Raw genomic sequence first — 24,320 nt, forward strand, 5'->3', positions numbered from 1 at the left:
GCTTAAAGAATGAATTATTAGCGTGTACCTGATAACCAACATTATGAACTATTTTCATTTCTCTTTTGTAGTATGAAAAGTGTTTGAAGTGAGGTTTTGTGTTTCCCCATACCTCTGCACTGTAAAATAGAGTAGGATCGGTGAATTGTACATGCTCGGATTTAGCCAGGACTGAAACACGAAAGCAAGAAAAAAAACAGACGTATCCCTCAAGGATGGCAGTTTCTGTACATTAGAGCATGAGCAAGCAGCCAGATGTAATTTATGTACCTTGTCCCGAGAGGATCTGGCTGCAGACCTCTACAATTGGGCAACCTCGGCCATGGGGCAAGAAGTGATGTACACTCGCTGTCAGAGGTTACGTATGTGGCTATTTTTCACAACAGCAGAATTCTATGAATAATAAAAAAAATTGACTGGGGGGATGAAATTAAAAATAACATGCCACAAACTAAGGAAAACCCAAAGGGGCTTAGGGTTTGGCACCCAACCCCTAAAGGTTAGGTTAGGGTAAGGGGGAGGGGGATGAAATTGAAAATAACACATCACAAACTAAGGAAAGCCTCAACATGGGTTAGTACGTAATTTCCTGCCCCATGGGCGAGGTCGCCAACCTGGCATGCCACATGGACGTGTTTCACACAGTCATCTGGTAAACTACTCATTGGACAGTGTTTGGAAAAGGGCAGATCCTTTGAAAAAAAAACTTGGAGGGTGATTGGATAAATGTTCTGTATGTCACATCTTTTCAGGCCAATCAGAGCAACAAAACACGTGATGTCGTAGCCGCTACCGAGCTGCGCCACTACCAAGGAGTAAACTCCATAGAGAACTGCATAATGCGAACCATGGCAACCGCAGACACGTCAGTGCACGACTTTTGTCATTTTTGAAAAGAAAACAACTCAGTGCTGTTCTTTGTTCCTCTTTTAACGAAGAAATGTTGTCAAGTTCTGATAAAACTGGCATCCACACTAATGTCTTCCACCATAATGGCACCAGCCTCTTGTTGCTCCTTGCTTACGTCACGACTCTGCCACACCCGAAAGTACTGCCCCTTGTCGCTGATTGGCCCTGTTACTTTCTTTCTAACCGGGCCCAAACGGTTCAGATAGGAGCTTTGCAAAGTGGATTCATCAGCGAGAAACACGGAAACAGGCATATCCATCTGCTTTGCAAGGTTAAGAGGTCGCCCCATTGTAGAGGTGTGCAGCAGATGAGCCAAAAAGCCCCACCCTAGAAGTCTGCAGCCAGACTCCTTTTCACCTTGTCTTGTCAGTTGTAGTCTTGTCAGGAGGGAGTTTTATGTATGCTTTGTGTCAGTTTTTTATGTGGGATTACAGATGGAAACCAGCGACTTTCTAAATCTGGTGCAGCCATGTTTTCATTGACTATGTATGAATGATCAATCCCATAACACCCCTGATGAATAAACTAAACTAGATGGGTTCAACACTTCCTGGATGTGCTCAATCACACTGAGCAAGAACTACCAGCCAACATCACAACAAAAGACAATATACTAAAAATCAACACCAGCCCCTGACTCTGTCTAGGTCAGAAACGCTATCAGAGGCCTAAAGCGTGGCAAGGCAGGTTGCATAAATGCTGTTCGTACTGAGAGGCTGAAAGCGGACATTAGCACATCAAAGTTCTGACAGACTTATACGAAAACATCTGGAACAGCATCACCGTTCCTGTAGACTGGTCCAAGGGTCTTGTTGTCAAAACACCCAAGAAAGGTGACACAAGAATTATGATAACTGGTTAAAGCAAGGTGTCCTGCAGAGTCCCTCTCAATAGTATGGAGACAGCCATTGATTATAAGATTAGAGAGGAGCAAGCAGTCTTCAGGAAAGGAAGAGGATACATGGACCAGATCATTCTGCAAACATCATAGAGCAGTGCCAAGAATGGAACACCCCTCTTCACCAACTCTGTAGACTTCAGGAAAGCCTTTCAGTGTCCATCGAAAGATCCTCTGGAGGATTCTACTCTCCTGTGGAATAACATCCAAAATCATTAACATCTTCATAGCTTTCTATGAAATGTTTGAGTGCAACACTCTGTCTGAATGGTTTTCTGTGCACATTGGTGTAAGACCTGACCTGTCTCTCTTTTCCTCTTCCTTGTTGCCATAGACTGGATTGTAAAAAACATGATAGCAGACAGACCTGTGGACCATGTTCTTCAAGCTAGAGGATCTTGACTTTGCTGATGATCCCTGTGTCCTTTCAGCTAACCACTGTAGAACTGTGAGAATCAACATCTTGACTCAGCATCAACACCTTCAAACGTGAGGGATGTATTTGAATGGCTGGAAGACCCAGGGTGCCTTCTCCTTACTCCATTCCATCTGGAGATCCAAACAATGACCCTCAAACAAAGATGCTCATATATTACAACAGTGTGAAGTCTGTCTTCCTGTATGGTTCTGAGAACTGGAGAGTAACAGACAGGAGAAGTTTATTTTCATAATGGATGCCTAAGATGTATATGCCAGATCATTTTGACTAACAAAACTCCAACCATCAACTACAAGAAAACAGGTAGCTGGAGCATCATTAAGGACATTATACACAGATGGCTGAGATGGCAAGGACATGTGCTGAAAATGGAGCAGGACCAGTCACAAAAGCTGCCTTAAGATGGACACCACCAAGCAGAAGAAAACCTGGGAGGCCCAAAACCCCCTACCGTACAATTGTGACACAGGAGCCTTATGTCCCAAAGGGTATGGAAGAGGAGTAAATAAGTGATCTCCAGGCTCTCTGGCCCCCATAAAAATATTTCACATTCGGCCACTCCACCACAGCTTCAGTCAACCCAGAGAATTTACCATAACCACACCACCACTGACCTTTGAAAACTGACCATCCATCTTCTTGAGAGTTTGTTCCCATTTCTCCTATTTTCTCCTGGATTGTTGGTGTGGACAGCCTGCTTCTGTGGACCTTTGTCTATTATTATCATTAATGGTAAAGTGAATTCAAGAGCTGCTCAACTTCAACTACAAAAAACATCTCCTTATTTCATTATCATTAAAGTTGTTAGCGGTGGTATTAGAATTATCAATCCATTAGGCTGTCATGGTTGTTCCTGATAATAGGCCTAATACACATTCCATAGTTCCATAATATGTTAACTTAGTCTCGAGTCTAAGTCGAAGCTAAGTTTTAAATGCTCCATCCATCCCAAATAAACATGATTATTATTGTTATTATTATTATTAGTAGTAGTAGTAGTAGTAGTACAAGTAGGCTATTATTTAGCTTTCCATACAGGCAGGTAAAAAGTCTAAAATAAAGTATGCTATAAAAAGGTCAAAGAAGGAGGCGGTTCCAATATTCTTTATAATTATTGTTATGATTAGATTTAAGATAGTTTTTCTTTTCTGCCTTTCTTTCTACCAACAAATATGTAAGCTATTTTGTACCGCTTTTAATTTGAAATGTCACCCGGATGTACGAGTATGTGGCCAGGTCTACAGGTAGCTAGCAGGCTAGTTTGTTTTTGCTTCAGTCACTGCTGCAAGATTATGCTTTAGTTTTTGCTTCTGTCGACTTTGACACGTGGATGACTGTCTCTCAGATGGTGACCAGAGCTGGGTCTTGGCTTAAACGAAGCCGGGTAGTATTATAAGACGGGCTGTAACGTTTATTTGATGTTAAATTAGTAAACCTCGCCCAACTAGCTCACTGTTAACCTTGATAGACATCTGCAGCTAGCCGGTTAACGCAAGGCAGACTAGCTGTACCTTACACCGCTATACTTCTGTTTTGAGTGATGCGACTGAGGTATGTTATCATAATTTCATGTTTTTTATTTAATTGTGTTTTTGAATTACGTGTTCTGACGGTGCTAAGAGGATGACAGCACTGCTAGTAGCATTAGCCGTGTCAGTTTATTTAACTTCCGCTTTTGCCTTAACGGTTTCTATTCATGTGTTTGTTTGGGTGGAAAAGACATTTTTATCATCCTTTGTTATTATAAAAACACGGTTTATATGAGTAAGATAAGTCTCCATATTAAGGATTCGGCTTGGATGTAAACAGTTGACTGTCACTGGTTGCAGCTACTGAAATAACTGAGTGAAGCTAATGCTAAACCTCAAGTCTTGTGACCTGCAAGTTGTTTTCTATAAATGCATTTTCTGTTAGCTTGGTGGGTCAGGAAGGATTTTGTGTTGTAAATACATACCAATCAAATCCAGTCTCCTTTTTAACACGTTTTGAAAAACCACAACCAAAGTGTTGCACACTTACTGAAATAAGCAGATACAGAGAAATATTCAGAACACCCAGACAAGTCACACACAAAAATATATAAAATGCATTGAAAGACATAAAGACCACACAGCAATAGTGTAAAAAATCTCACATATAGATATTTTGAAATACAAAAAAGCACGGGACTACACAGTAAAGAGTAAAAACACTGTATATAACACTGTAAAAGAATAACTACATAAATACACAGAGAAAAAAATTGCTATTGAAAAATGGGAACAGTGTATGATAGAAAAAACTGCAAACACAAAACATCACTATGTAAATAATTAAGGCACACAGCACTTTAATACATATGATGTCCACCTGAACATTGTAAATACATGAATCACTCCTTGATCTTTTCCTTTTCGGCTCTAAAATGACCAAAAGTAAAGTTATTGCTACTTTCTGCTGTTGAACTGAGGATCAATAAGTGAATGGCTACTCTCTGGGATGTTATGGAAAAAGAAACGACAGGTTAAAGAAATCTTTCCTTGAAGTCTAAATCTTACCTGTGGCTGTATTAGACAATGAGAGCCACTGATGGCGGATGGGTGAAGAGACTGCTGTTAGATAAGAAGAAAGTACGTAATGTACTCAACAAAAACAAACATAAGAACATTGTTAATCATGTAAATCCATATATATTAATCAGCAAAGTACACTGTTAAATACATAGAACCATACCAGAGCACAATTGTTGCTAAAAAACAAAACAAACAAACAAAAAAAATACAGAAATGCAAATGAACTCTGAAATACATGAAAATACTCCAGAAGAACCCAACAATACCTTAATTTAGACAATATAGCCTATGCAACTTTCACAAGATTTTTAATTGTTGAAAACTAAAATTACCCAAGATTTGATGTCTGCCTAGTTTTACATCTGTGGTACTGAAACAATTATCAGCACTGTTTAATTTTTAACACCGTCATATTAAAGTTTAAAACTCAAATACACATAAAAAGCACAAAAGAACACTATTGAATCTATGCAGAAATCCAGAAAAGCACACAATACTGTACAAAATGTGAACAACCCATACTAAGTAGAAATCACTTTTTTAATGCTCTTAGGAGGCTTGTTAATTACCTCAAATACATCAAAAGCACATAAAACACTGTAAAAAAACACAGACGCACATGAACTAATCTTTTATTTTAAAAAAGTCTGTAAAACACAATTCAATGTATAAGAAAATAAAGAGAAAAAACAAAAGTCATCCTGAGGTTAAATGATGTACAAACCTCCATTCGATCTGCCCTGTAGAAGTACTACGGATTAATGAGTTAAATTGCTTAGCACTATTGATCATTTACAATACACTGTGCTCTTATTGTACTAGAACATACTGTACAGTATGAGAAACTAAGAGAATATTCTCCTGTACTCTTTCTTGTACAGGTGAGTCTACTGTTAGAACAAGACGATGGCAGGTTCCCAGTGGGAGCTTCCTCCTGAGCTCTGCTGTCGGCCCATGGCCTTTGTGGCTTTGACTGGCCTGGATGTGGTCTATAATGCTGTGCACAGGGCCATATGGGACGCCTTTTGTGCCAACCGGCGAGCTGACAGAGTTCCTATCTCTTTCAAAGTCCTTCCAGGAGATCATGAGTACCCCAAATGTCGCACTAAGGTGAGCAGTGAATAGAAAGGCCTCAAAGTTTATTAGCAGAGGCAAGTTTAAGAGTTTGCATTTGCTGCTCAGTTGCAGATTATTCATATACAGGCTAAGAAAAAAAAAGAAAAGAGGTAGGAGAACTGTTGTCTTAATGTGAGGTGTGCTGCATTGTTATTGTCTCTAAACATTTGTCTTAAACTTTCTGTTTATATAGAGAACCTCATATGAATGGTACATTCCTAAAGGCATCCTGAAAACAGGCTGGATGAACAAACATCTGAACCTGGTTCCAGCTCTGGTTGTCCTCTTTTATGAGCTGGACTGGGATGACCCACAGTGGAAAGAGAAACAGTCTGAATGTGCAACTAAAGTGGAAATAGTCAGGTACATGTCAATTTTCCCAGTGTATATTGGGACGAGGGCAGTATTCCAGTTATATATCCATTTAAATATCCTAAATAACTGTAGCTTCATTTATTTGTGCATGCAAGTATATTGTGAGATCGATTGTCACCTGGAGCCTGCACACTTTTACATGCAGAGAACACAGACGGGTTCTAAATGCACAGTTGCCAGTTATAGGACTACAGAAGGTGATAACAGACCGTTTTTTTATGGAAGACATAGTTGCAATTTGACTATTGCACAGTTGCACATTACACATATGGTGGTTAAACAACATGTTGTTCAGCCCTTTTTGAAATTAAGAACTGTAAATGAATAGGACTTCATTCAGGTGACTCTTGCTTAGAGATCAGCTTTACTTTATCATTCCCACAGTGGCAGTGAATCTGGCCTGCTTTTCTGTTCACTTCTCTTTAGGACCAGCCTTCAGGGTCGAAACACCAAGGTGGCTGTGGTTCTGATCCAGAAGAAAACTCCTCTACCTCCAGGTAAACATCTTCACAAAGTCATCTTCAAGAGACACCTCTGTACAAAATATACATTTTCTAGTAGTGTGAGGTTTGTTGAGAGTGATCCTGCCCCACCCAATCTGCTCTGAAGATGGTCAGGGCAGCTCTGATTTGACATTGTAATTATTAATATGTTCATCAGTATTTATGATCAGAAATGCTGTCATGTGGCAGGAACACTGTGGACAGCCAAGACCAGAATTTTTCCTTGCAATTAAGCTCATAAAGCTGGCTCTCTTTTATCCATGCTTCATCACCACACACTTATTTTCTTTATATACAGGAGAGGACTTGGTGGCATCAGAGAGAGCTGCTGCTCTTTGTAACACCTGCGATTTGTCTGGAAAGAGTCTCTTTGTGCTCCCACACACCGACCACTTAGTGGGCTACATTATAAGGTAGTTGCATCTTGACCAAAGCCATTTAGATCGATAATTTTGAACATTATTTTGATTCATGAACTGTTAATGGTCAACATGACAGCCATCAATTTGTGCTTTGCATTTTAAAAGCTATGTATTATTAATGCATATCAGTAATATTAACTGTCTTGAACATTAAACTCATGTTTTGTTTGTTTTGGGGGAAAAAAAATCCACATTTGCGTTCATGTTCTGACATGATGGCCCTTGATATAGGCTTTACAAACTTTAACAAATCAAAGACTTTTAAAACAGTTACAACAGTTGCATACTTTTAATCCTCTTCTTAATATCATAAGAAGGTTTATTTTTTCCCTTTGCTTCATTAGGTTGGAGAACGCTTTCTATGAACATGCTCAGACATACTACTACACTGAGATCCGTCGAGTCAAGTCACATAAAGAGTTCCTCAACAAGACCACACATCAGGTAGGAGGAGGATGCACAAGAACGCCAGCATATCCTGTAATCCACTAAATCATAAAACCTGCAAATCAAAGGTGTCAAAGAAAGACCTTTGGATATCTGACAGTTAGTTATATTCAGTTAAAAAATTAGAATTAGTAGTATTCTGACTAAAATGGGACCTTACATGCATGTAAACATGTTAATTGGGTTGAAACACCCTGAAATTCTTGAAGTCGGGGTAACACACCTAATAATGGAGATAGATTTACATTTGCATGCATACACCTCAATTGGAACCAAACTGGACTGGGTGTTCTGTGCATGCTTCAAAGTATCTGTGCTAGGCTGGGATTTTGAAGTCGAATGGCGTGAATACCAAGCATGGCAGACATTGGGTTAGTATCCTCCTTTGAATATCACCACAAGGACTACCATGTATGGCATTTGTACCAAAATTAAGGTGTGGACTAGGTACAACTCTCCCATAACATGAACCAATGAAGTTGTACATGTTTTCATTGTTTCATATAGCTGATTCACTGCTTGCCAAGGACCAGGAGTTCCCAGACTTTTCAGGCTGTGACCCAAAAAATGACAGCCCTAGGTACTGGGGAACCACACCATCCCTGGGGATGGTTAAGGCATACTTTGTTACACAAAACTTCATGTACACATTTAGATTTCTAGGAGTTTTTGTACACATCACTTACATTTAAGCAAATATCTCACGTTATCAGTGGTTTTATTTTACATTGAACTCAATTTGAGGGTATTTTTTTACAGTGATGGATAAAAAATAAATAAACCAGTTATCTTGCATTTATCTTTGTCTTTTTGGAAAGCATAAATATTTTGTGATTTTGTGAACCACTGCTAAGGACAACTACAGGGCTAACATTACCTCCTACTTTTATGAAGTTAGACATACTTCCCTTGATGCTTGTGTACTGGGAAAATGATTGTAATCTAACTAAATATCCCAATTGAGCTATAACTAGAGCTGAACTTAATTGTGCTTGTAAACATACAGAACAGTAAACTCACCTTATTTTTTTCACCTCTTTCTTTATCTCTCCTTTATCTTTTGCTTTTTTCCAGCTGCTTTTTGTCAGACACCAGTTTAAAATCGCCTTCTTCAGTGAGCTTAAACAGGACACCCAGAATGCCCTCAAGTAAGCTGTTTTTTGTGATCAGCCCCTGGTTATGTGACATAGAATCATGTGTAGTGTTTTTACACTAAGTGTTAGGGCTGAATAATTTAAATGAAATATCTTTGTTTTGACCGTCATTGAATTGAATGATCTTTTTTATGCCATCCTCAATTTAAGAAAAGCATAGGCAAATATCAGGAAAGTAGGATTTTTCCTTTTGCAAACTGTTCTAAAAACTGATACTTAAATGTTTGGATGATGTGAAGAGCATAACCTCTGTGCTGAAAAACGTTTCAATTAAACTGGTATTTTGACACATTTCAGATTAAAGAGATATAGCACTGTTTGGGATTTAAGAGTTGCTGTAGCCTATGTTGCAATTTTAATCAAAATTTAAAAGGATTGCTAAGTGGTTCACCATGAATGCTATTATAAACTCAAAGTAAGTGTTATCATAGGTAATTTGGAAGGTCTTGCAAAATACCTGTTGTGTGTTGTTGATATTGCCCTCTGAATATTTCATTATAACAAGTAAAACTAATGTGCAAAAATTTTGAAATATCAAAGAACCCCAACTTCTCTGCATAAAGTGAATCTATACAGAACATTTTAAGACATCTGAGTTACGTTTTTATCTGAGGCACATGGACCTCCTCAAGGAGGCTGCTTTAATTTGTGTTTAAATATTACATTTAATTTTTTTCTAAAAACAACCTTTAAGTAGCTAGAGCCTTCTTAATTTTGCCCAGACAGTTAAGACTTCCTCGTCATATTTTGTTAAATTTCTTTTATTTTTCCTCCTTCCCATTATGTCAGATTTTGTTTAAAACAAACAAGAAACATACATGCTAGATACATGGCAGAGACAGTCAGAATCTTGAGATTTGTATTTCTCATTATTCAGTGTATTTTGGTTTGAAATTTAAGCCATTACTGCTAGAAAATTGCCTAGATAACCTATAGTTTTACAGATTTTAGGAATATAAACCATATAGAGATAAACAAAGCAATGACATAACAAAAAGCAAAAATATTAAAATAGATTAAAATAGGAATTGTACTTCTGATAAATTTTTGGATAAGGGGATGTTTAACACTTTGAAATACTCAGAGAGATGGCTTGACAGAAAAATGAAACTACAAGGGAATACTCTGATGGATCATTTGTATTGCAGAGATTTAAGTGTTAAAATCAAGCAATGACTACTTAGCCTTTTAGCCTACATTTTAATGTTGCTGTTATGATAGATTCATGTAGTGTTTCACTTTAAACTTTGCTTTATTGAGGAAGCTTTTTGTGTCCATAGGTACTACAGAACTGCATACAGTCTTGTTCATGAGCTCAGAGCTCACGAGACCAACATGTTGGAGATCAAAACTATGGCTGGATTCATCAACTACAAGGTACATTTCTATCATTTTATGTATTGATACAGAAGACTGACACCTTGCTGTAGATTTCTGAATTCTCTGAATGTAGCACAAGATCTGAGAGGACAGCGGTAGCGGTGAGAGATGAGCTGCAGTCTTTTGTCTTCCTTATACTAATCTCATTTTGATCAGACTACTATTTCCATTACAGTTGTAAGTTAATATTAAAAAGACTTTTTTTGCATAGGTTTTCATAGTGATATTTGAATTGTCAACAGTCTTATTGCTGCATTGAATTTTTGGCTCTGACACATTGGGACTCTTCTGTTGCAATGACAATAAGGAGGGTTTATTAAAGCTTCTAATATGGAGTGTAAGATTCATCTTTTCAAATTGGCTTTGGGGCGTTTTATGAAATTTGAACACTTGTAATTCCTCTGTGTTCCTCATTCTTATGATATTGTGTTATTATAATTCTTGTTATTTCAATTTTTTGAAGCAGTTTTTGTCTGAGTTCTGTGAAAGGTGCCTAACTAAGTAAATTTAACTTTCATACACCAGAAAAATGTCTGAAGTTTGCAGTTACTGCCCTGGAACCACCTTTTATTCCTCACTCCCTGATGTCTCTCCTTTATTTTGTCTCCTCAGATCTGCCGTCTATGTTTCCAACACAACACTCCTCTTGATGCTATAGCTCAGTTTAGGAAACACATCGACCTGTGTAAGAAGAAGATTGGCAGTGCTGAACTGGCCTTTGAGCACGCTGCATGGATGTCTAAACAGTAAGATATACTGGACATACACTGTATATCAATTCATATGCTTATCTCTGTAATCATTTGGACAGTGAAAGAATTTTTAGCACTTTGCTTTTTTTTTTTTTCTTTTTTTTTTTTTACCAACAAAGTGGATTTTAAATTAAACAGTCAAGGTTTGACTGAAGTGTTGGCTTTGTCTAGACTTATATTAAAGAGATTTCACATAAATATGTTATTTACCATTTAGGAATTGCAGCAATTTTATTCAGAGTACTTCTATTATCAGGAGCTCAATTGAAAATATAACCACAGTCTTTAATGTTTGGATAAAAATCATTCACGGTCAATGACTGCCTAAGGTCTGAAGCCCATAGACATCACCAAATTCTGACTGACCTTCCTGGAGATGCTTTGTCAGCCTGCCTCATGCTGCTGCTTTTTTGTGGGTCTTCCTGCCTTTTCTTTCGTGATCAGTAACTGAGAAGTATGCCCTATTGGGTTGAGATCAGGTGACTGTCTTGGCCATGAAGAATATTCCATTTAATTGCCTTCAGAGACTCTTGGGCTGCTTTCACGGTATGTTTTTGGCCGTCATATATCTGCACTGTAAAGCACTGTCGTGTCAGTTTTGCAGCATTTGGCTAAATGTGAGCAGAGTGTAGCTCTTTACAATTAAGAATTTATCTTATGACTTACATCAGCAGCTGCATTATCAATAAAAAGCAGTAAGCCTGTTGTATTGGCAGCCATACATGGCCATGCCTTAACATCTCCTCCATTATGTTTGACAGATGATGTTGTACGCTTTAGATCATGAGCAGTTCCTTTCCTTCTCCAGACATTTCTCTTCCCATCGATGGAATGAAATGGTTTCAAAAAAATGTTTTTTTGAGAAACCCTGTAAATTAAAGCTGAATACCTACACATCAGTCACACTTTGATTGTTTTGGTTTCAGATCCATTGTGGTGGTCGAAAGAAGCAAAATGATAAACATTGTGTCAGTGTCCAAATAATTACAGCCCTTGCTGTAGATATATATATAATGGAATGACTGTAATGGCACTGCAGTGACAAGTAGCAGTAGTGAGCATTGCCTTTAATGTGGTCTTGCGCAATTTTAGACTGAATGTTAACAAGGAGGAGGTTTACTTAGTCTAGGAGGGCCAAATCAAACCGATATCTGAGGTCAGTTGTTCCATCAGCATATGGGCTTTGAAACAGGCCACAGACATTGTTTCCATTGCACAGAAACTCTGACATCCACTGAAGTAAATGTATGATATGGATAATATTTAGGTTTTTGTGCCATTTTAATGGTATTTATTGCCTGTGTGAACTTGTGTTGCAAACTGGATCGCCCCTTGGGGACAACAGAGCTTTAACAGTGTGGTTTCAAAAGGAAGAATCCCATTCATTCATCACATGTGGTTTATTCATTCTTCTCCTGGGGAAAAGGCTACACTCTCCACAGTCCTTGAATGTCAAAGATGTTGGAGCCTGCTGTTGGCAGCTACCATTGAATTTCACAGTTGTTTCTTAAATTATTTTCTAAAGGATTTCTAGGATTGTTGGATGTGTAGTTTCTTCACTACTAGAAAAAATTTGTGCAAAGTCTTCTACCTTTGCCTTTCTAATCCCAATTTTGCATCAAATCAAATGCTTTGTTCAAGAACTGCTCAACTTGGATTGCTATAATCACTTTTAATACATTTTTCTCTTTATTGACATAATTTTTTGCTAATGCTAGTATTACAATAATCCATTTACATAGCTGTTACTGCAAATTCCCAACACTTTGCTCCTGTTTTTATGAGCATCTAAGGCTTGCTGCTGTCGATCTGTCGGTGTACAGCTGCTTCATCTATCAACATCATCCTTACTTCTATCATTATTAAAGTTAAATTGAATCCATGAGCAGCTCTAGTTTAACTGCTGAATAAGTGGGTGGTCACTGTTGAGCTTTATAAAGATTTTCTAGTCCAGTCTGGTCTTCTTTTAAAGTTTATCAGTGAACAGTTTGCTCTTGCATTCATCTTCATCCTCCATGGAGGCTGATTTGTATGTACATGTATTGTTGTGACAAACACTATGATGTCTCTAATTATCTCTTTATCTTTGCTCTCTGTCAGGTTCCAGTCGTTTGGTGAGCTGTTTGATGAAGCGATAAAGTTGGGCCTCACAGCCATCCAGACGCAGAATCCTGGTTTTTACTACCAGCAGGCTGCTTGTTACAGTCAGGACAGGAAACAGCAGGCACAACAGCTGTGTCAGGTGATCTGACACAGATAGTCTTCTGCCAGTCTGTAAGACCTGGGTTGTGGGGGTCAGACATGACTATTTGGAGGGGTATTGCATCTGGCTGCAGGTTTCTTTTGAAGTAGTTGACATAATGCTGCCAGCTCCTTATTTTCCATTCTTTTTAAAAAATATTAAATTATAAATTTAATAAATTGCACTTTTTTAAAATCTGGTTTATTTTGTAAACGTATCCTCAAAACACCAATTAACCGTTTGATTGAATTTGTTTGTTGTTCTAGGCTGGAGCAAATCATCCGTCTTCTGAACCTCTAGAAACTCAGAGTGGAGTGCTGGACTTCTATGGTCAGAGACTCTGGAGACAAGGACACCAGAGTATGCGCACACAATCTTGTTTGTTGTCCAATCTGAAAGTGTGAGAAAAGACACGCTGTTTAGAAGAGCATTAAGCGACTCCATCATAATATTACCTTACTAGTAAAACATGATTTCTGTAACTATTTTCCAGGCATTGATCCTCCAGACGCAGAAAAGGAGAAGAACGGGATTCTGGCCCTACAGATGAAAGAGAGAGACGTACCACATTCTGTAAGATTTCGTAAAATACACATGAACATGCTCTTAGTGTTTGCTTTGAGGCAAACTTCAAGTTATCTTTTTTCTCTGGAATATTTGAAAATCTCTGCAAAATTCTGCAGATTCTGTTTCTTTGCATAACCATCTATTAAGGCTGATTTTAAAGAGCACCACGAATGCTCAACTTGTAGCTATATCATTTATTATTAATTCATTTTTTTCCACCAACTCAGCACAGAAAACACCAAAAAAGTCATGAGGCTTTGTAGGTTTGTCGAACATATCATAGGTTGATCTTTTAAATTGTAGACATTATATTAAAACCTGTATTGTTGTTCAGGACAATGAGAGCACCACAGTAGTGATGCTTTGGATTGTTCTAAACAATTTATGAACAAAATGCTTTATGAACTTAACTGTTTAACTTCATGCCATTAGAAATGGATAATTTCTCATTAAAGCCACAAATAAAAAAATAACCAGTGTGAAAACTAACCATGTCTTCACCCTGTAGCTTCTGTCAGCTATTACTTCTCTATAAAACCCCACTCTTCTCTGTCTCTGCTGCTACAGGAGCTGATAATAGCTCTTCTCAGTAATGCTGTCGCCCAGTTTAAGAAGTACAAGTGTCCTCGAATGAAGAGTCATCTCAGTGAGTTGATCTAATTGCTCATCATCTCCCAGCACATTTAAAATTTTTCATGGCCTTGTATTTTCCTAATAATCTACAGTAAATGCATTCTCACTTCAGTCATTCCTGCTCCTCCTTTATCACAGAAAGAATAAGGACAGTATTAACTCTGATGGTGTTACCTGATCACATATTGAGCAAACTATACCAAAACATGCTTTTTCATATATATATATTTCAACAATAACCATTTTGTGATAAATATTTTTTAATCTACTCCTTGTTTTTAAACTTCATCTTATTCTACTTCTCCTTTATAGTGGTGCAAATGGGAGAGGAGTATTACCACGCTAAAGACTACACCAAAGCTCTGAAGTGAGTTCACCCTAACACACGCACACAAATGATGGGCATGTAAAGAAAGTTTAACACTCTGTTAACCCTCGCGTTTGTCCTCATTTTTTGACCTTTTGTCTTACTCCATATAAGGTTATTTGACTTATTTTTGTTCCTACATTAAACAGATATCATAATTTTAGTGATTAACAATCAGCAGCACACCCCCTAAACCGCCTTTTGTGTTTATTTGAATGTGGATGGTAATAGTGAGTTACTCGCTATAGCTGCTATTCTGCTTTTGTCAAAAAGAAGCATAAACATAAGATGACCTGGAGACCTTGGAGCCATTCTTGAGTAATTCAGCTGAATACCTGAGGGCTCTTGCTTTGCAAGAAGAAGAGGGCAAATTCAGAAATTGAAACTGTCACATTATAACATATTCAAATATTGCATTGGAGCTGGTGTGACTAAACAAATTCGTCTCTGAGCTCAAAGGAACTGATTAGCTGTTGAAACACGATATGTCTTGTTGTCTAAGATCGGCTGTAGGTGACTTGACAGACTGAATTACAGGGAAATTTTTGGTCTGAACAGAGCTTTAAAGGAAAATTACAGGAAGATTGTTTCATTTAAGCTTGTGTTTCATTTGAATATCTCAATGTATGTACTTGTATGGTTTTTTTGTCAGGCTGCTGGACTACGTGATGTGTGACTATCGCACAGAGAGATGGTGGGGCCTTCTCACAGCCATACTGACTACGGCTCTGCGCTGTGCTTTTCTGATGGCCAGTGTTAAAGACTACATCATCTACTGCATGGAGCTGCTGGGCAGAGGTGAGCAACAAGAGATACTGAGGGCTTACATTAAGCATGACACTTTTTTTACGCTTAAATATGTTACTAGTAAAAATCAACCAGTATCTTACTTTCATCAAAAAATTGCAAGCAACCTCCTACTCACTGTCTAAACTGCACTAACTGAAATGTTTCAATACTTTCAAATTGTTGTGCAATCAAGACACTGTTTCAGAGTTTTCCTGTGATTTTTATGGATTCATTCACTTTAGACCATTTTAGCGCTGTCCACTACTAATAGGTTGAAGAGGATGCAGTTTACTATTATTGCTTTGACTCCGATTCAGGAGATTCCTGCAGCATTGTGATAGCATTTCACTCATGTGGCCTTCAACAATATTAAGATGTATTTAATTATCATTTCTCTAGATTCCTCCAGGAAAAAAAGAATCTGTAAGGGGAGAAGAGAACTTTGGTATCTTAAAGGTTTTGTTTTTTTGTTAGTGTTACTCATAGGATCACTCACCTGTGTTTTAACAGGCTTCAGTATTGTGCAGGAAATCAATGCATGGAAAAAAAGGTGAAACATGCCGTCACACATTAGTCCAGCTTTGATCTATTCAGGCTTGCGTTGTCCGATGCAAAGAGCTTTTCATAACCCAAACTGTTTAACTACTAGCAAAAAAAGTAAAATCCATATAAAGGTTATGTTTTGTAAAGCACAGCTGCATCCCATTATCGGTAATTTCTGTTCTATAAGGATTTGTATGTATGTATATGTATTTAGGATAAGTAGAGAGAAAACCCCCTAAATATTTCTCTTTATTTATTGTTTTAAAGATGATACTGATCTGTGTGGATGTTTGTGCTAGGGATTTAAAAAATAAAAAAGATAGATTTTCCAAGACATGGACCAGAGGGCTTACTGGAAAACATGAAGTTATAAAACAGGAAGGGTTTAACTTTGTTTCTTTTTTTCTAGCCTCAACTTTGAAGGAGGAACAGAAGTCAAGGATTGAAAAAAATCTCCTCAGAGTCCTCATGGTGAGTGAAACTTTATCTTTCTCTACACAAGTTGACTAAATCAACATCCATTCATAGATTTCATAGAACATCTGAGATTTAAATATTTGTGGTGCTTTTACAGATGCACAAAGCCCCTGAAAACTGCCAAATTTTTTTTGTAGTGAGCTGCATGTTTATAAGCAAATGGCTAAAAGTCCTCTCCAACTTTACCTTCAGTGTTTACTTCCATGCTGCTTGTAAATTTTCCATATGAAGTTGTTATGAGCTGATATGAGAACTCAGCAGGAAATAGTCTGGAAAATTTGCAGTGAGTGAACTTGAGCTGATAGTTACGTTTATATCCAGTTACAGGCACACAGTACAGGACTGTATAGCAAACCACTGGTGCAGTCTCCTTCCACGTAATGAAACTACTTCATTATATCGCCAGTTTATCCCTCTTTGCTCTTTTGTTGTTACTATAAATGTGTCAAACTACAGGAAGTCTTAATATTAAGGCAAAGTTTGTCATTTACTGGCAGACCACCGCAGCTCATGTCAATTGAGGGCATGGTCATTAATGCGTACCAGTTCTTGTAGCATCTACATTACCTAACCAGTCTGGATTAGGCATCCCAGACCATCTCTGTATGATCTGTACATTAAGGATTACCACTGGGTATCGAAATACCCATATATAAATAAATATTTGTGTTCATGCATAGTCTAAATCATCCAAGTAACTCTTCACATATCACCTGAGACTTGGACCATATCTCTAAATAATTTAATTTGGGAATATCAGCTCTTTCTTTAAGAAAAAACATAGCTGTCCTTTATGAGCAAACCTTAAACTGTGTCAGTCTTTAATCATCTCTCTGTCTTCAGAACGAGGTCCCTGACCCTGAGCCAGACTGTGATCCGTCCTCTGTCAGTGCAGCCAGGTCCCTGTGGAGCGACCGCATGGCTTTGGCTGGATCAAATGAGCTGACTGTAGAAGTGCAGGATTACATTCCATTCAGTAAGTTATCCAACAATCAACTAAACTTTGACAGTTTTCCCCTTATAATATCATTTTAACCCTTGTCTTTGTTCATCATGAGAGGGAAATTAAAACAAAGGTCAGGCTTATGTTGTACTGATATGAAGAAGATACAAGTAGAGTAAAATGTGTTGTATTGTAAATGTATTCTGATTTAATTTCTTCTCTTTTACCATTAAAATTAAAGGCTTATAAGGCGTTCAAAGTTTCAAGGCATTTTTTTTTGCACCACACATTTCCTAAATAAAATACTAAATGAGTTTGTTTGAAAGTGTTGGTTGTTCTTTGTATGAACATATTTAAACTCCGTCTTCTTCTTTCTGACTCCAGTCCAGTGTAAGGCTAAGTTTCAGTCTCCCAGCTTCCATGTAGACCAGCCCATCCAGCTCCAAGTTTTCCTCCGAGCCGACTGTCCTCATCCAGTTTCTTTCAACAAACTGGCCGTCAGCCTCAGTAACCAGGTACACACCACACAATCCAGACATGGTTTAGAAGAAGACATTAAAAATTCCTTCAGTAAGTGAAAGTTGTACAGGCTGAACATTAATTGGCAGAATATTATACAAACTTATAAAATTGTAACAAGCCCCACATGTGAGGACTGTAGCCAGATTTTATTTTTTTCTGTAATTAAATGAAAATACAAAAAACAACAACAGGTAACACGTCTCCTCTCTTCACTTAAGCCAGTTTTAAGTTTCACTATGCATTGTTGTATATGCAAATTCTGTGCAACAGGGCTATGTGCAGTCATAGAAGCACTCCAAAGCACCAATTGTGTTTTGTATGTTTTCTGATTGGTCAACACAAAGTAATAGAAAAATGATATTTCTGCCTTTTGCATTCAACAAGTATTTTCTATTCTAAATACAAATACAAGCCTATCATTTTAAATGCAATTTAGCATGATGCTAAAAGTATAGCTGTATTTCATGAAAAAAAAATGTATGATAGCTTTTGAGATACCTTTGGTATCACCAGATTCTCGCCCATAAACAGACCATAGAAGTTTCATATTCGGCCATTTCTTTAACTCATAATTGGTCTGTTGCTCTGTTTGTGTGTGTAGGAGTATAACCAGTGGTGTGTGGTGGAGTCTTCAGGTCAGGAGAGTATGAGCCTGCTTCCAGGAAAAACCAAATGCTTCAGTTTCAGCTTTGTAGCAAAGACGGAAGATGTGGGGAAGAAGATTGAGGTGAGAAAAAAGTGTCTGACTGTAGGTGTGTGACTGTGTTCCTGTGTGCCTCTTACTTTACTGTGTGTTTGTGTGTGTGTGCACATTTAGATGACAGGTATTGAGGTGATGCTGGGCAGTGACCGGGGCCGCTGTGTTTTTGTGAGCTGGAGAGGGGCTGGTGGAGATGCAGCCTCTTCCCATGAAGCCTTGCAGGTGAGCAGGTCGTCACGTCGATGGGGGCGGAGTGCCGAGGCACGTCAGGAGCCAGACTGGGACAGCGTGACTATGCAGCACAGCACTATGTGAGTTTTCACAACACAATTGGAGTGTTAGTGATCCGATTATTTTTCAGACTCTTGTTCTCAGAAATGTCAACGTTTGTTTGTGTCTGCTCGTTGTTTAGGATCATCTCCAGGGTTCCAAAAATCTCTGTTCAGCTGAGTCACCAGCCCCCTGCCCTCCACAACGAGATGTACTGCATCAGTCTCACTATCCAGTCACAGGAGGAGGGCATGGCAAAGGATGTCAAACTGACAGCTGGCCTCAAACCAGGTACGCTGGAAATGTACCAATAAACAGCCAAAACACCCTTCACAACCACCAATACTGGGCTTATTCATATTCTTTAATAAGAAAACAAACTAGATTAGAAGTTAAATCAACAGTATATCCACTGCAACCATGTTCCTTTGACGTCATGTTCAGGGAGTTCAGCTCAGACAAGCTCTGATAAAACATCTGAAATGAAGATACTGCGATTAATGTCATTGCTTAATTTCTGCAGCTCAAAGTTAAGTCCATGGCTATATGAGGCCTTAGAACATCTTTATTTCTTCTGTTTGTATGCCTGTCAGTTCTCCTTCAGTTGTACTAATGTGGATTCACATTATGCCCCCTATCCTGCATGAGGGCGGCAGTCTCTCTTTCCCCACTTGGTGGCAGGACTAGCAGTTACAGAGGACAGGATCATGTGGAAAAGTCATGTCTGAAAAACATGTTTCAGGTTCTGAGTAAAACCTAAACAACCTGAAGGAAACACTGCCCCACCAGTGTGAACACAGAGCTGAGAACAACAAATACTCTCTTTTTGGGACATTACTGCTTCAATTAATATTTCAATAGAGTGTATCGAATTTAATTGCATAAATATTTGGGATGTTGCATATTCAGCCTTCAGGGAGTAAGATGCCTTTATTTTATTTTTTTTAATTGGTCAAAGCCACAACACTCCGTTCATAAAAACATTGATCAAAGGCTCCTAGACATGCGATTTCTTTTGCTATCACAGACTTAATCGGTTGGTTTAATGATTTTATTGTCTGTTGTCAAAATACTGGGATGGATCCAAACAGACTATATCAACATAAATCAAAAACAGAAACAAATGAAATGATTCAAATAGCAGTAAACTGGTGTAAACTTCAAAAAGAATTCTGAACTAGAATCATTTCTTTATTTCAAATGTTTTTCATTGTATCCATAGTTTTATTTGACATTTGTCTGGATTGTTCTGTCCAGGTCAGGATGCCAATCTGGGCCAGACTACACATGTGTCTCTGGATGGCTCCAAGGTTTGTGATGACTCTGCTCCCGCTCTGGTCACTGACATTCCTCTAGGAGATCTTAAACCTGGACAAAAGGTATATATGAACGCCTACAGAAAATAATGTACTTTTTGAAAACTTTGGTATGATTCTTGCAAAAAAAAATCAAAGAATATGAATACTAGGGATGCATGTTATTACCAGCATGATATTGGTATCTGCAGATATTAGCTTAAAAAATGAAACACTTGCATCAGCAGAAATTTCTGCCAATATTTGACGACTTATATTTTGGCCAAAACATCTGCCTATATCAGCTGTAAGTTTTAGCTGCACAGACAGATAAGTTAGTAGAGTTTTTGGTTGGACCAACAGACCTACATCAGGACTGAAATGTGTCTATTTGTTCATCCTCAATCAATAAATTGTGTGTTTTAAGGACTAAAGTTTTAGGTCTGAACAACATTTAAATGTCATTATTGATATTGGTATTGGCTAAAATTAATTTGTAAATATCTGCATATCAGACATCGGCCAAAGTCCAACATTGTCCATCCCTTATTGGCACCCTATTCAGTATCATGGCAAAACAATTAAAGTATTACATTTCTGATGTTGAGTCATTCCTCCCGATTCTGACTATTGTTAGAATAGCAGAGATAGTACTGTTTTAAAACACAAGGTACTGAGAAGTATCGAACCATTAAAAAAATTGACAATGTTATTCAAGAATTATAAGATTTTTTGCACCTACCTGCTTTGAAAGTAACAATCCCAGTCATTATGGCTCGTGTTTTTCGTTTTCTGCAGTTGGAGAAGTGTGTATATGTAAAGTGTGAGTCATGCGGACCAAGGATCTTCCTGTTCCATGTGGCCTACAGCATCGACACCACAGTGGAAGGACGGAAGATTGTGTGCAAGTGTCACAAGGTGAAGAGGATCACCTGACATCCAGACAGTGCTGTCATTCATCTCAGATGTTAACATTTCTGTTGGTTGTGTTGTGTAGTGATGTTTCCGGTTTTTATGCGGTTTAATCCTCTTTTCTTCATCTGTCTTTCAGGATGAGACTGTGTCCATCGAGACGGTGATCCCATTCGATGTGTCTGTCAAGTTTGTGTCCACCAAGGTCTGAAACTGATCCTCTGCTCATTCATTGACAAAATTCTTTACAGTGTGTCTGCTAGTGTAAAACATGTATCAGAATTTTTCAAATCTTGCATGGCGCAGCAGTAGACATTACTTTTTTCTTGTTTTCATTATTTGTGTGTCTTTGTGTTTGCAGTTTGAGCCGTTGGACCGAGTGACGCTGGACATCCCCTTCCTCTTGATGACGGACATCTCGTCATCGTCTCCCTGGCCTCTGCTGCTGACCTCTTCCTCTCTGCAGCTGCTCACACTGACCAGCAACACACCTCGGCTTCAGTCGCAGATACAGGAAGGTACTGGAAAAGTTCTAACGGTCCGAATAAAAAGACTTATTTAATTTTTCATCCTTTGAATACAATAGGAGATGTAAATACCAGTTATGTGTGTTTGTGCTCAGTTGTTCTGCAGACAGGTGAGTGTGCCAGCGAATGTTTCTGTCTCCGCTGTCCACCACAGACCAACAGCAACAGCACCATTGCCACAGGGCAGTACTTGATATCATGGAGGAGGTATGTACATACACAGATTTGTCATTAAGTTGTTTTTTTTTTATAGCTGCCTGTAAATTCTATAATTCACTTTTTAAAACTCTATCGTACAGGAAATCTTCAAGTGCAGACAGCCCTCTGATCCAAACTACAGTCACTCTACCTCACATCATCCTTGAGTCTGTCCCTCTTTATATCCACGCTGGTTAGTGAACACACACGGCACATGCACAATTCACATTATGACCCACAGTGCTTTGTGCAAGTATCTTCTTGTAGGTTGGGAGTACACTTTATAATTTGAGGTTAATTCTGGCCCCATTTGAGTGGTATGACTGGTTTTGAAGTTAGGCTAAATTTGGCAGGACACAATGGCCAATCACGGCCTGATCAGCTGCTTCCAACTGGTCAGATGACTTTCTGGCATGTTTGAAATTTTGGTCACTCACACAGGGAGAGCAGAGCCATGAGCTAATTCTCTAACTTCAGGGCTTTTTATTCCTGATTATGCTGCCGCAAATTGTGGGTTAGTATTTGTGTCCGTGTTTGAGCCATACATAAGGGACATTTACTGAAAGATGTGACTTCAACCTTTGACTGAAACTTTATTGATATTTGTCATTCCTGTTTAGCTCACAAATCATGAGCATTGGTTGTGTGGCGTCAACAGTTCAAGTCACGTAGTGTTAACATTCCACCATTACCATTTTACAATTGAACAGTCTACACCCGGCCTTTCAGCTGTAACCATACACATAATATGCAAACATTTCATGCATTTAGATTTATTTATTTACTTCCTGAATGCATAGGCCTGTAACAGCCAGCTGTGTTTTATATGTTCAAGTTGTTTTTTTCTTACCTTTGTCTCTGAGTAGATTTGCCGTCATTTGGGCGAGTCAGAGAGTCTCTTTCAGTTCGTTACCACATAGAGAACAGAACGGCGCTGGTACAAGAGGTGGAAATGGCTGTCGAACCTTCAGATGCCTTCATGTTCTCTGGACTCAAACAGGTATAACTTAAAATAAAGACTGGGTGGTAAAAGATGGTATGGTTGCTTTACAAATTCTGCACAATCAAATGATACAATTCAAATAAGATACCTGTGTGTTGTTGCTTCTGATCCAAACTACAGTCTAAAGCCTTCTAGAATTTTCTCAAATGCTTTTACTTCATGGTTGTTATCGTAATAATTTTTCAATCATAAAACAGTTGGAGTTATTTCTGGAGCAAACAAAAAGGCAATGCCTGCAGCCATTGTGATTTATGATCTTCAGAAAGTCCCTTCCCAGTTCCTTAAAAACAAAAATCTATCCTTTAAACTTTGACATTAGCCTAACACTGGGTCAAAATTTTATTTCTGATTTGAATTTCAATTTTAAAACCCTTTGCTGCTTAACTGTTGGATGGAAGAATATATACTTTAGAAATGTATGAATTTGTTGTGATATTTTCTCTTCTTTGTACAGGTTCGCCTGCGTATCCTTCCTGGCTCTGAGCAGCAGATGCTGTATAACTATTACCCGCTGATGGCCGGTTACCAAACACTACCACAGCTCAATATCAGTCTGCCGCGCTGCCCGACCACCAACACACACTCACTGAGACGCTTCCTGCCACAACGCATCTTTGTCAAGGTAACCAACTCACATAAATACACATCTCTACAGTCAGCTTTCAACGTTTTCTCATTAACTGGTTCTTATTTTCTCTTATCTTCTCAGCCTCAGGGTCGTCAGCTGGATGATGCCTCCATCGCTGCAGCATAATAAGAAAACACAAAACGTTCTCTGTAAATATGACAAGATGGCAACTTTGTGTAGGTTGTTCTAAATGTAAGATTCCTCAAAAATTAAACTATTAACACTATTTGTTTCACATTGTTCTGCAAAATTAACGTAACCTCTGAAAAAAACATCAGATTTGTTTCTAGCTTTTTATGTTCAGAGTGAATGTGTTGACATGATGAGCATGATGGACAGAAAATGATTGGAAATCATGTGCGATTGTGATTTGAACTAAATGGGAATTTGGGTGGAGTGTAAAAAATGAAAAGTGAATGTGAAGAAGTTTTAATTAAACTGCTGTGATGTAAACTAGACTCATGTTTTTTTGTGAATGTTATTTATAAAACAATGCTCCACTGCTAATGTGACAGAATGTAAACTTAGAAATCTGCTGCAAGTACAACTCAAGCACACTCTTAAAGATATATAATGCCATTCTAAGTTCAAGAAGACATGCAGTCAGACTTTGAATTTTAATCAATTTTCCCTTGATTAAGAACATATTTTTTTTCTTGTTGAAATCTTGGCATATTCATGCCTATTTGGGTTGTTTTTCCATTTAAATAACTGATTGTTTTCAGTAATGTTCTCAAGATCTCAAGAAACTGATCTA

At 38.2% G+C, this 24,320-nt stretch overlaps 1 protein-coding gene across 2 annotated transcripts in view; it reads left to right on the forward strand.

Moving 5' to 3' along the window:
• trappc11 (trafficking protein particle complex subunit 11) overlaps positions 1–24,016 on the forward strand; it is a 35,881-nt gene extending 11,865 nt beyond the window's left edge. Inside the window, exons 1-30 of one of the 2 annotated variants that reach the window (XM_041797179.1) lie at positions 3,343–3,797; positions 5,680–5,908; positions 6,108–6,277; positions 6,716–6,786; positions 7,091–7,205; positions 7,559–7,658; positions 8,736–8,809; positions 10,096–10,192; positions 10,808–10,941; positions 13,048–13,189; positions 13,456–13,549; positions 13,683–13,762; positions 14,324–14,402; positions 14,702–14,756; positions 15,409–15,554; positions 16,498–16,559; positions 17,409–17,541; positions 17,893–18,023; positions 18,632–18,757; positions 18,848–19,041; positions 19,143–19,291; positions 20,258–20,379; positions 21,094–21,213; positions 21,347–21,412; positions 21,569–21,725; positions 21,830–21,941; positions 22,034–22,125; positions 22,799–22,932; positions 23,390–23,557; positions 23,645–24,016. In XM_041797179.1, coding sequence (XP_041653113.1) covers positions 5,705–5,908; positions 6,108–6,277; positions 6,716–6,786; positions 7,091–7,205; positions 7,559–7,658; positions 8,736–8,809; positions 10,096–10,192; positions 10,808–10,941; positions 13,048–13,189; positions 13,456–13,549; positions 13,683–13,762; positions 14,324–14,402; positions 14,702–14,756; positions 15,409–15,554; positions 16,498–16,559; positions 17,409–17,541; positions 17,893–18,023; positions 18,632–18,757; positions 18,848–19,041; positions 19,143–19,291; positions 20,258–20,379; positions 21,094–21,213; positions 21,347–21,412; positions 21,569–21,725; positions 21,830–21,941; positions 22,034–22,125; positions 22,799–22,932; positions 23,390–23,557; positions 23,645–23,689 — 3,372 coding nt within the window. In that variant the 5' untranslated portion in view covers positions 3,343–3,797; positions 5,680–5,704 and the 3' untranslated portion in view covers positions 23,690–24,016. Of the gene's footprint in view, positions 1–3,342; positions 3,798–5,679; positions 5,909–6,107; positions 6,278–6,715; positions 6,787–7,090; positions 7,206–7,558; positions 7,659–8,735; positions 8,810–10,095; positions 10,193–10,807; positions 10,942–13,047; positions 13,190–13,455; positions 13,550–13,682; positions 13,763–14,323; positions 14,403–14,701; positions 14,757–15,408; positions 15,555–16,497; positions 16,560–17,408; positions 17,542–17,892; positions 18,024–18,631; positions 18,758–18,847; positions 19,042–19,142; positions 19,292–20,257; positions 20,380–21,093; positions 21,214–21,346; positions 21,413–21,568; positions 21,726–21,829; positions 21,942–22,033; positions 22,126–22,798; positions 22,933–23,389; positions 23,558–23,644 lie in introns of those variants that run through there. The other variant, XM_041797180.1, reaches the window with a different exon arrangement.
• Positions 24,017–24,320: the final 304 nt, after the last annotated feature.

The sequence above is a fragment of the Cheilinus undulatus genome, linkage group 10, assembly GCF_018320785.1.
Source record: "Cheilinus undulatus linkage group 10, ASM1832078v1, whole genome shotgun sequence".
Classification (NCBI taxonomy): domain Eukaryota; kingdom Metazoa; phylum Chordata; class Actinopteri; order Labriformes; family Labridae; genus Cheilinus; species Cheilinus undulatus.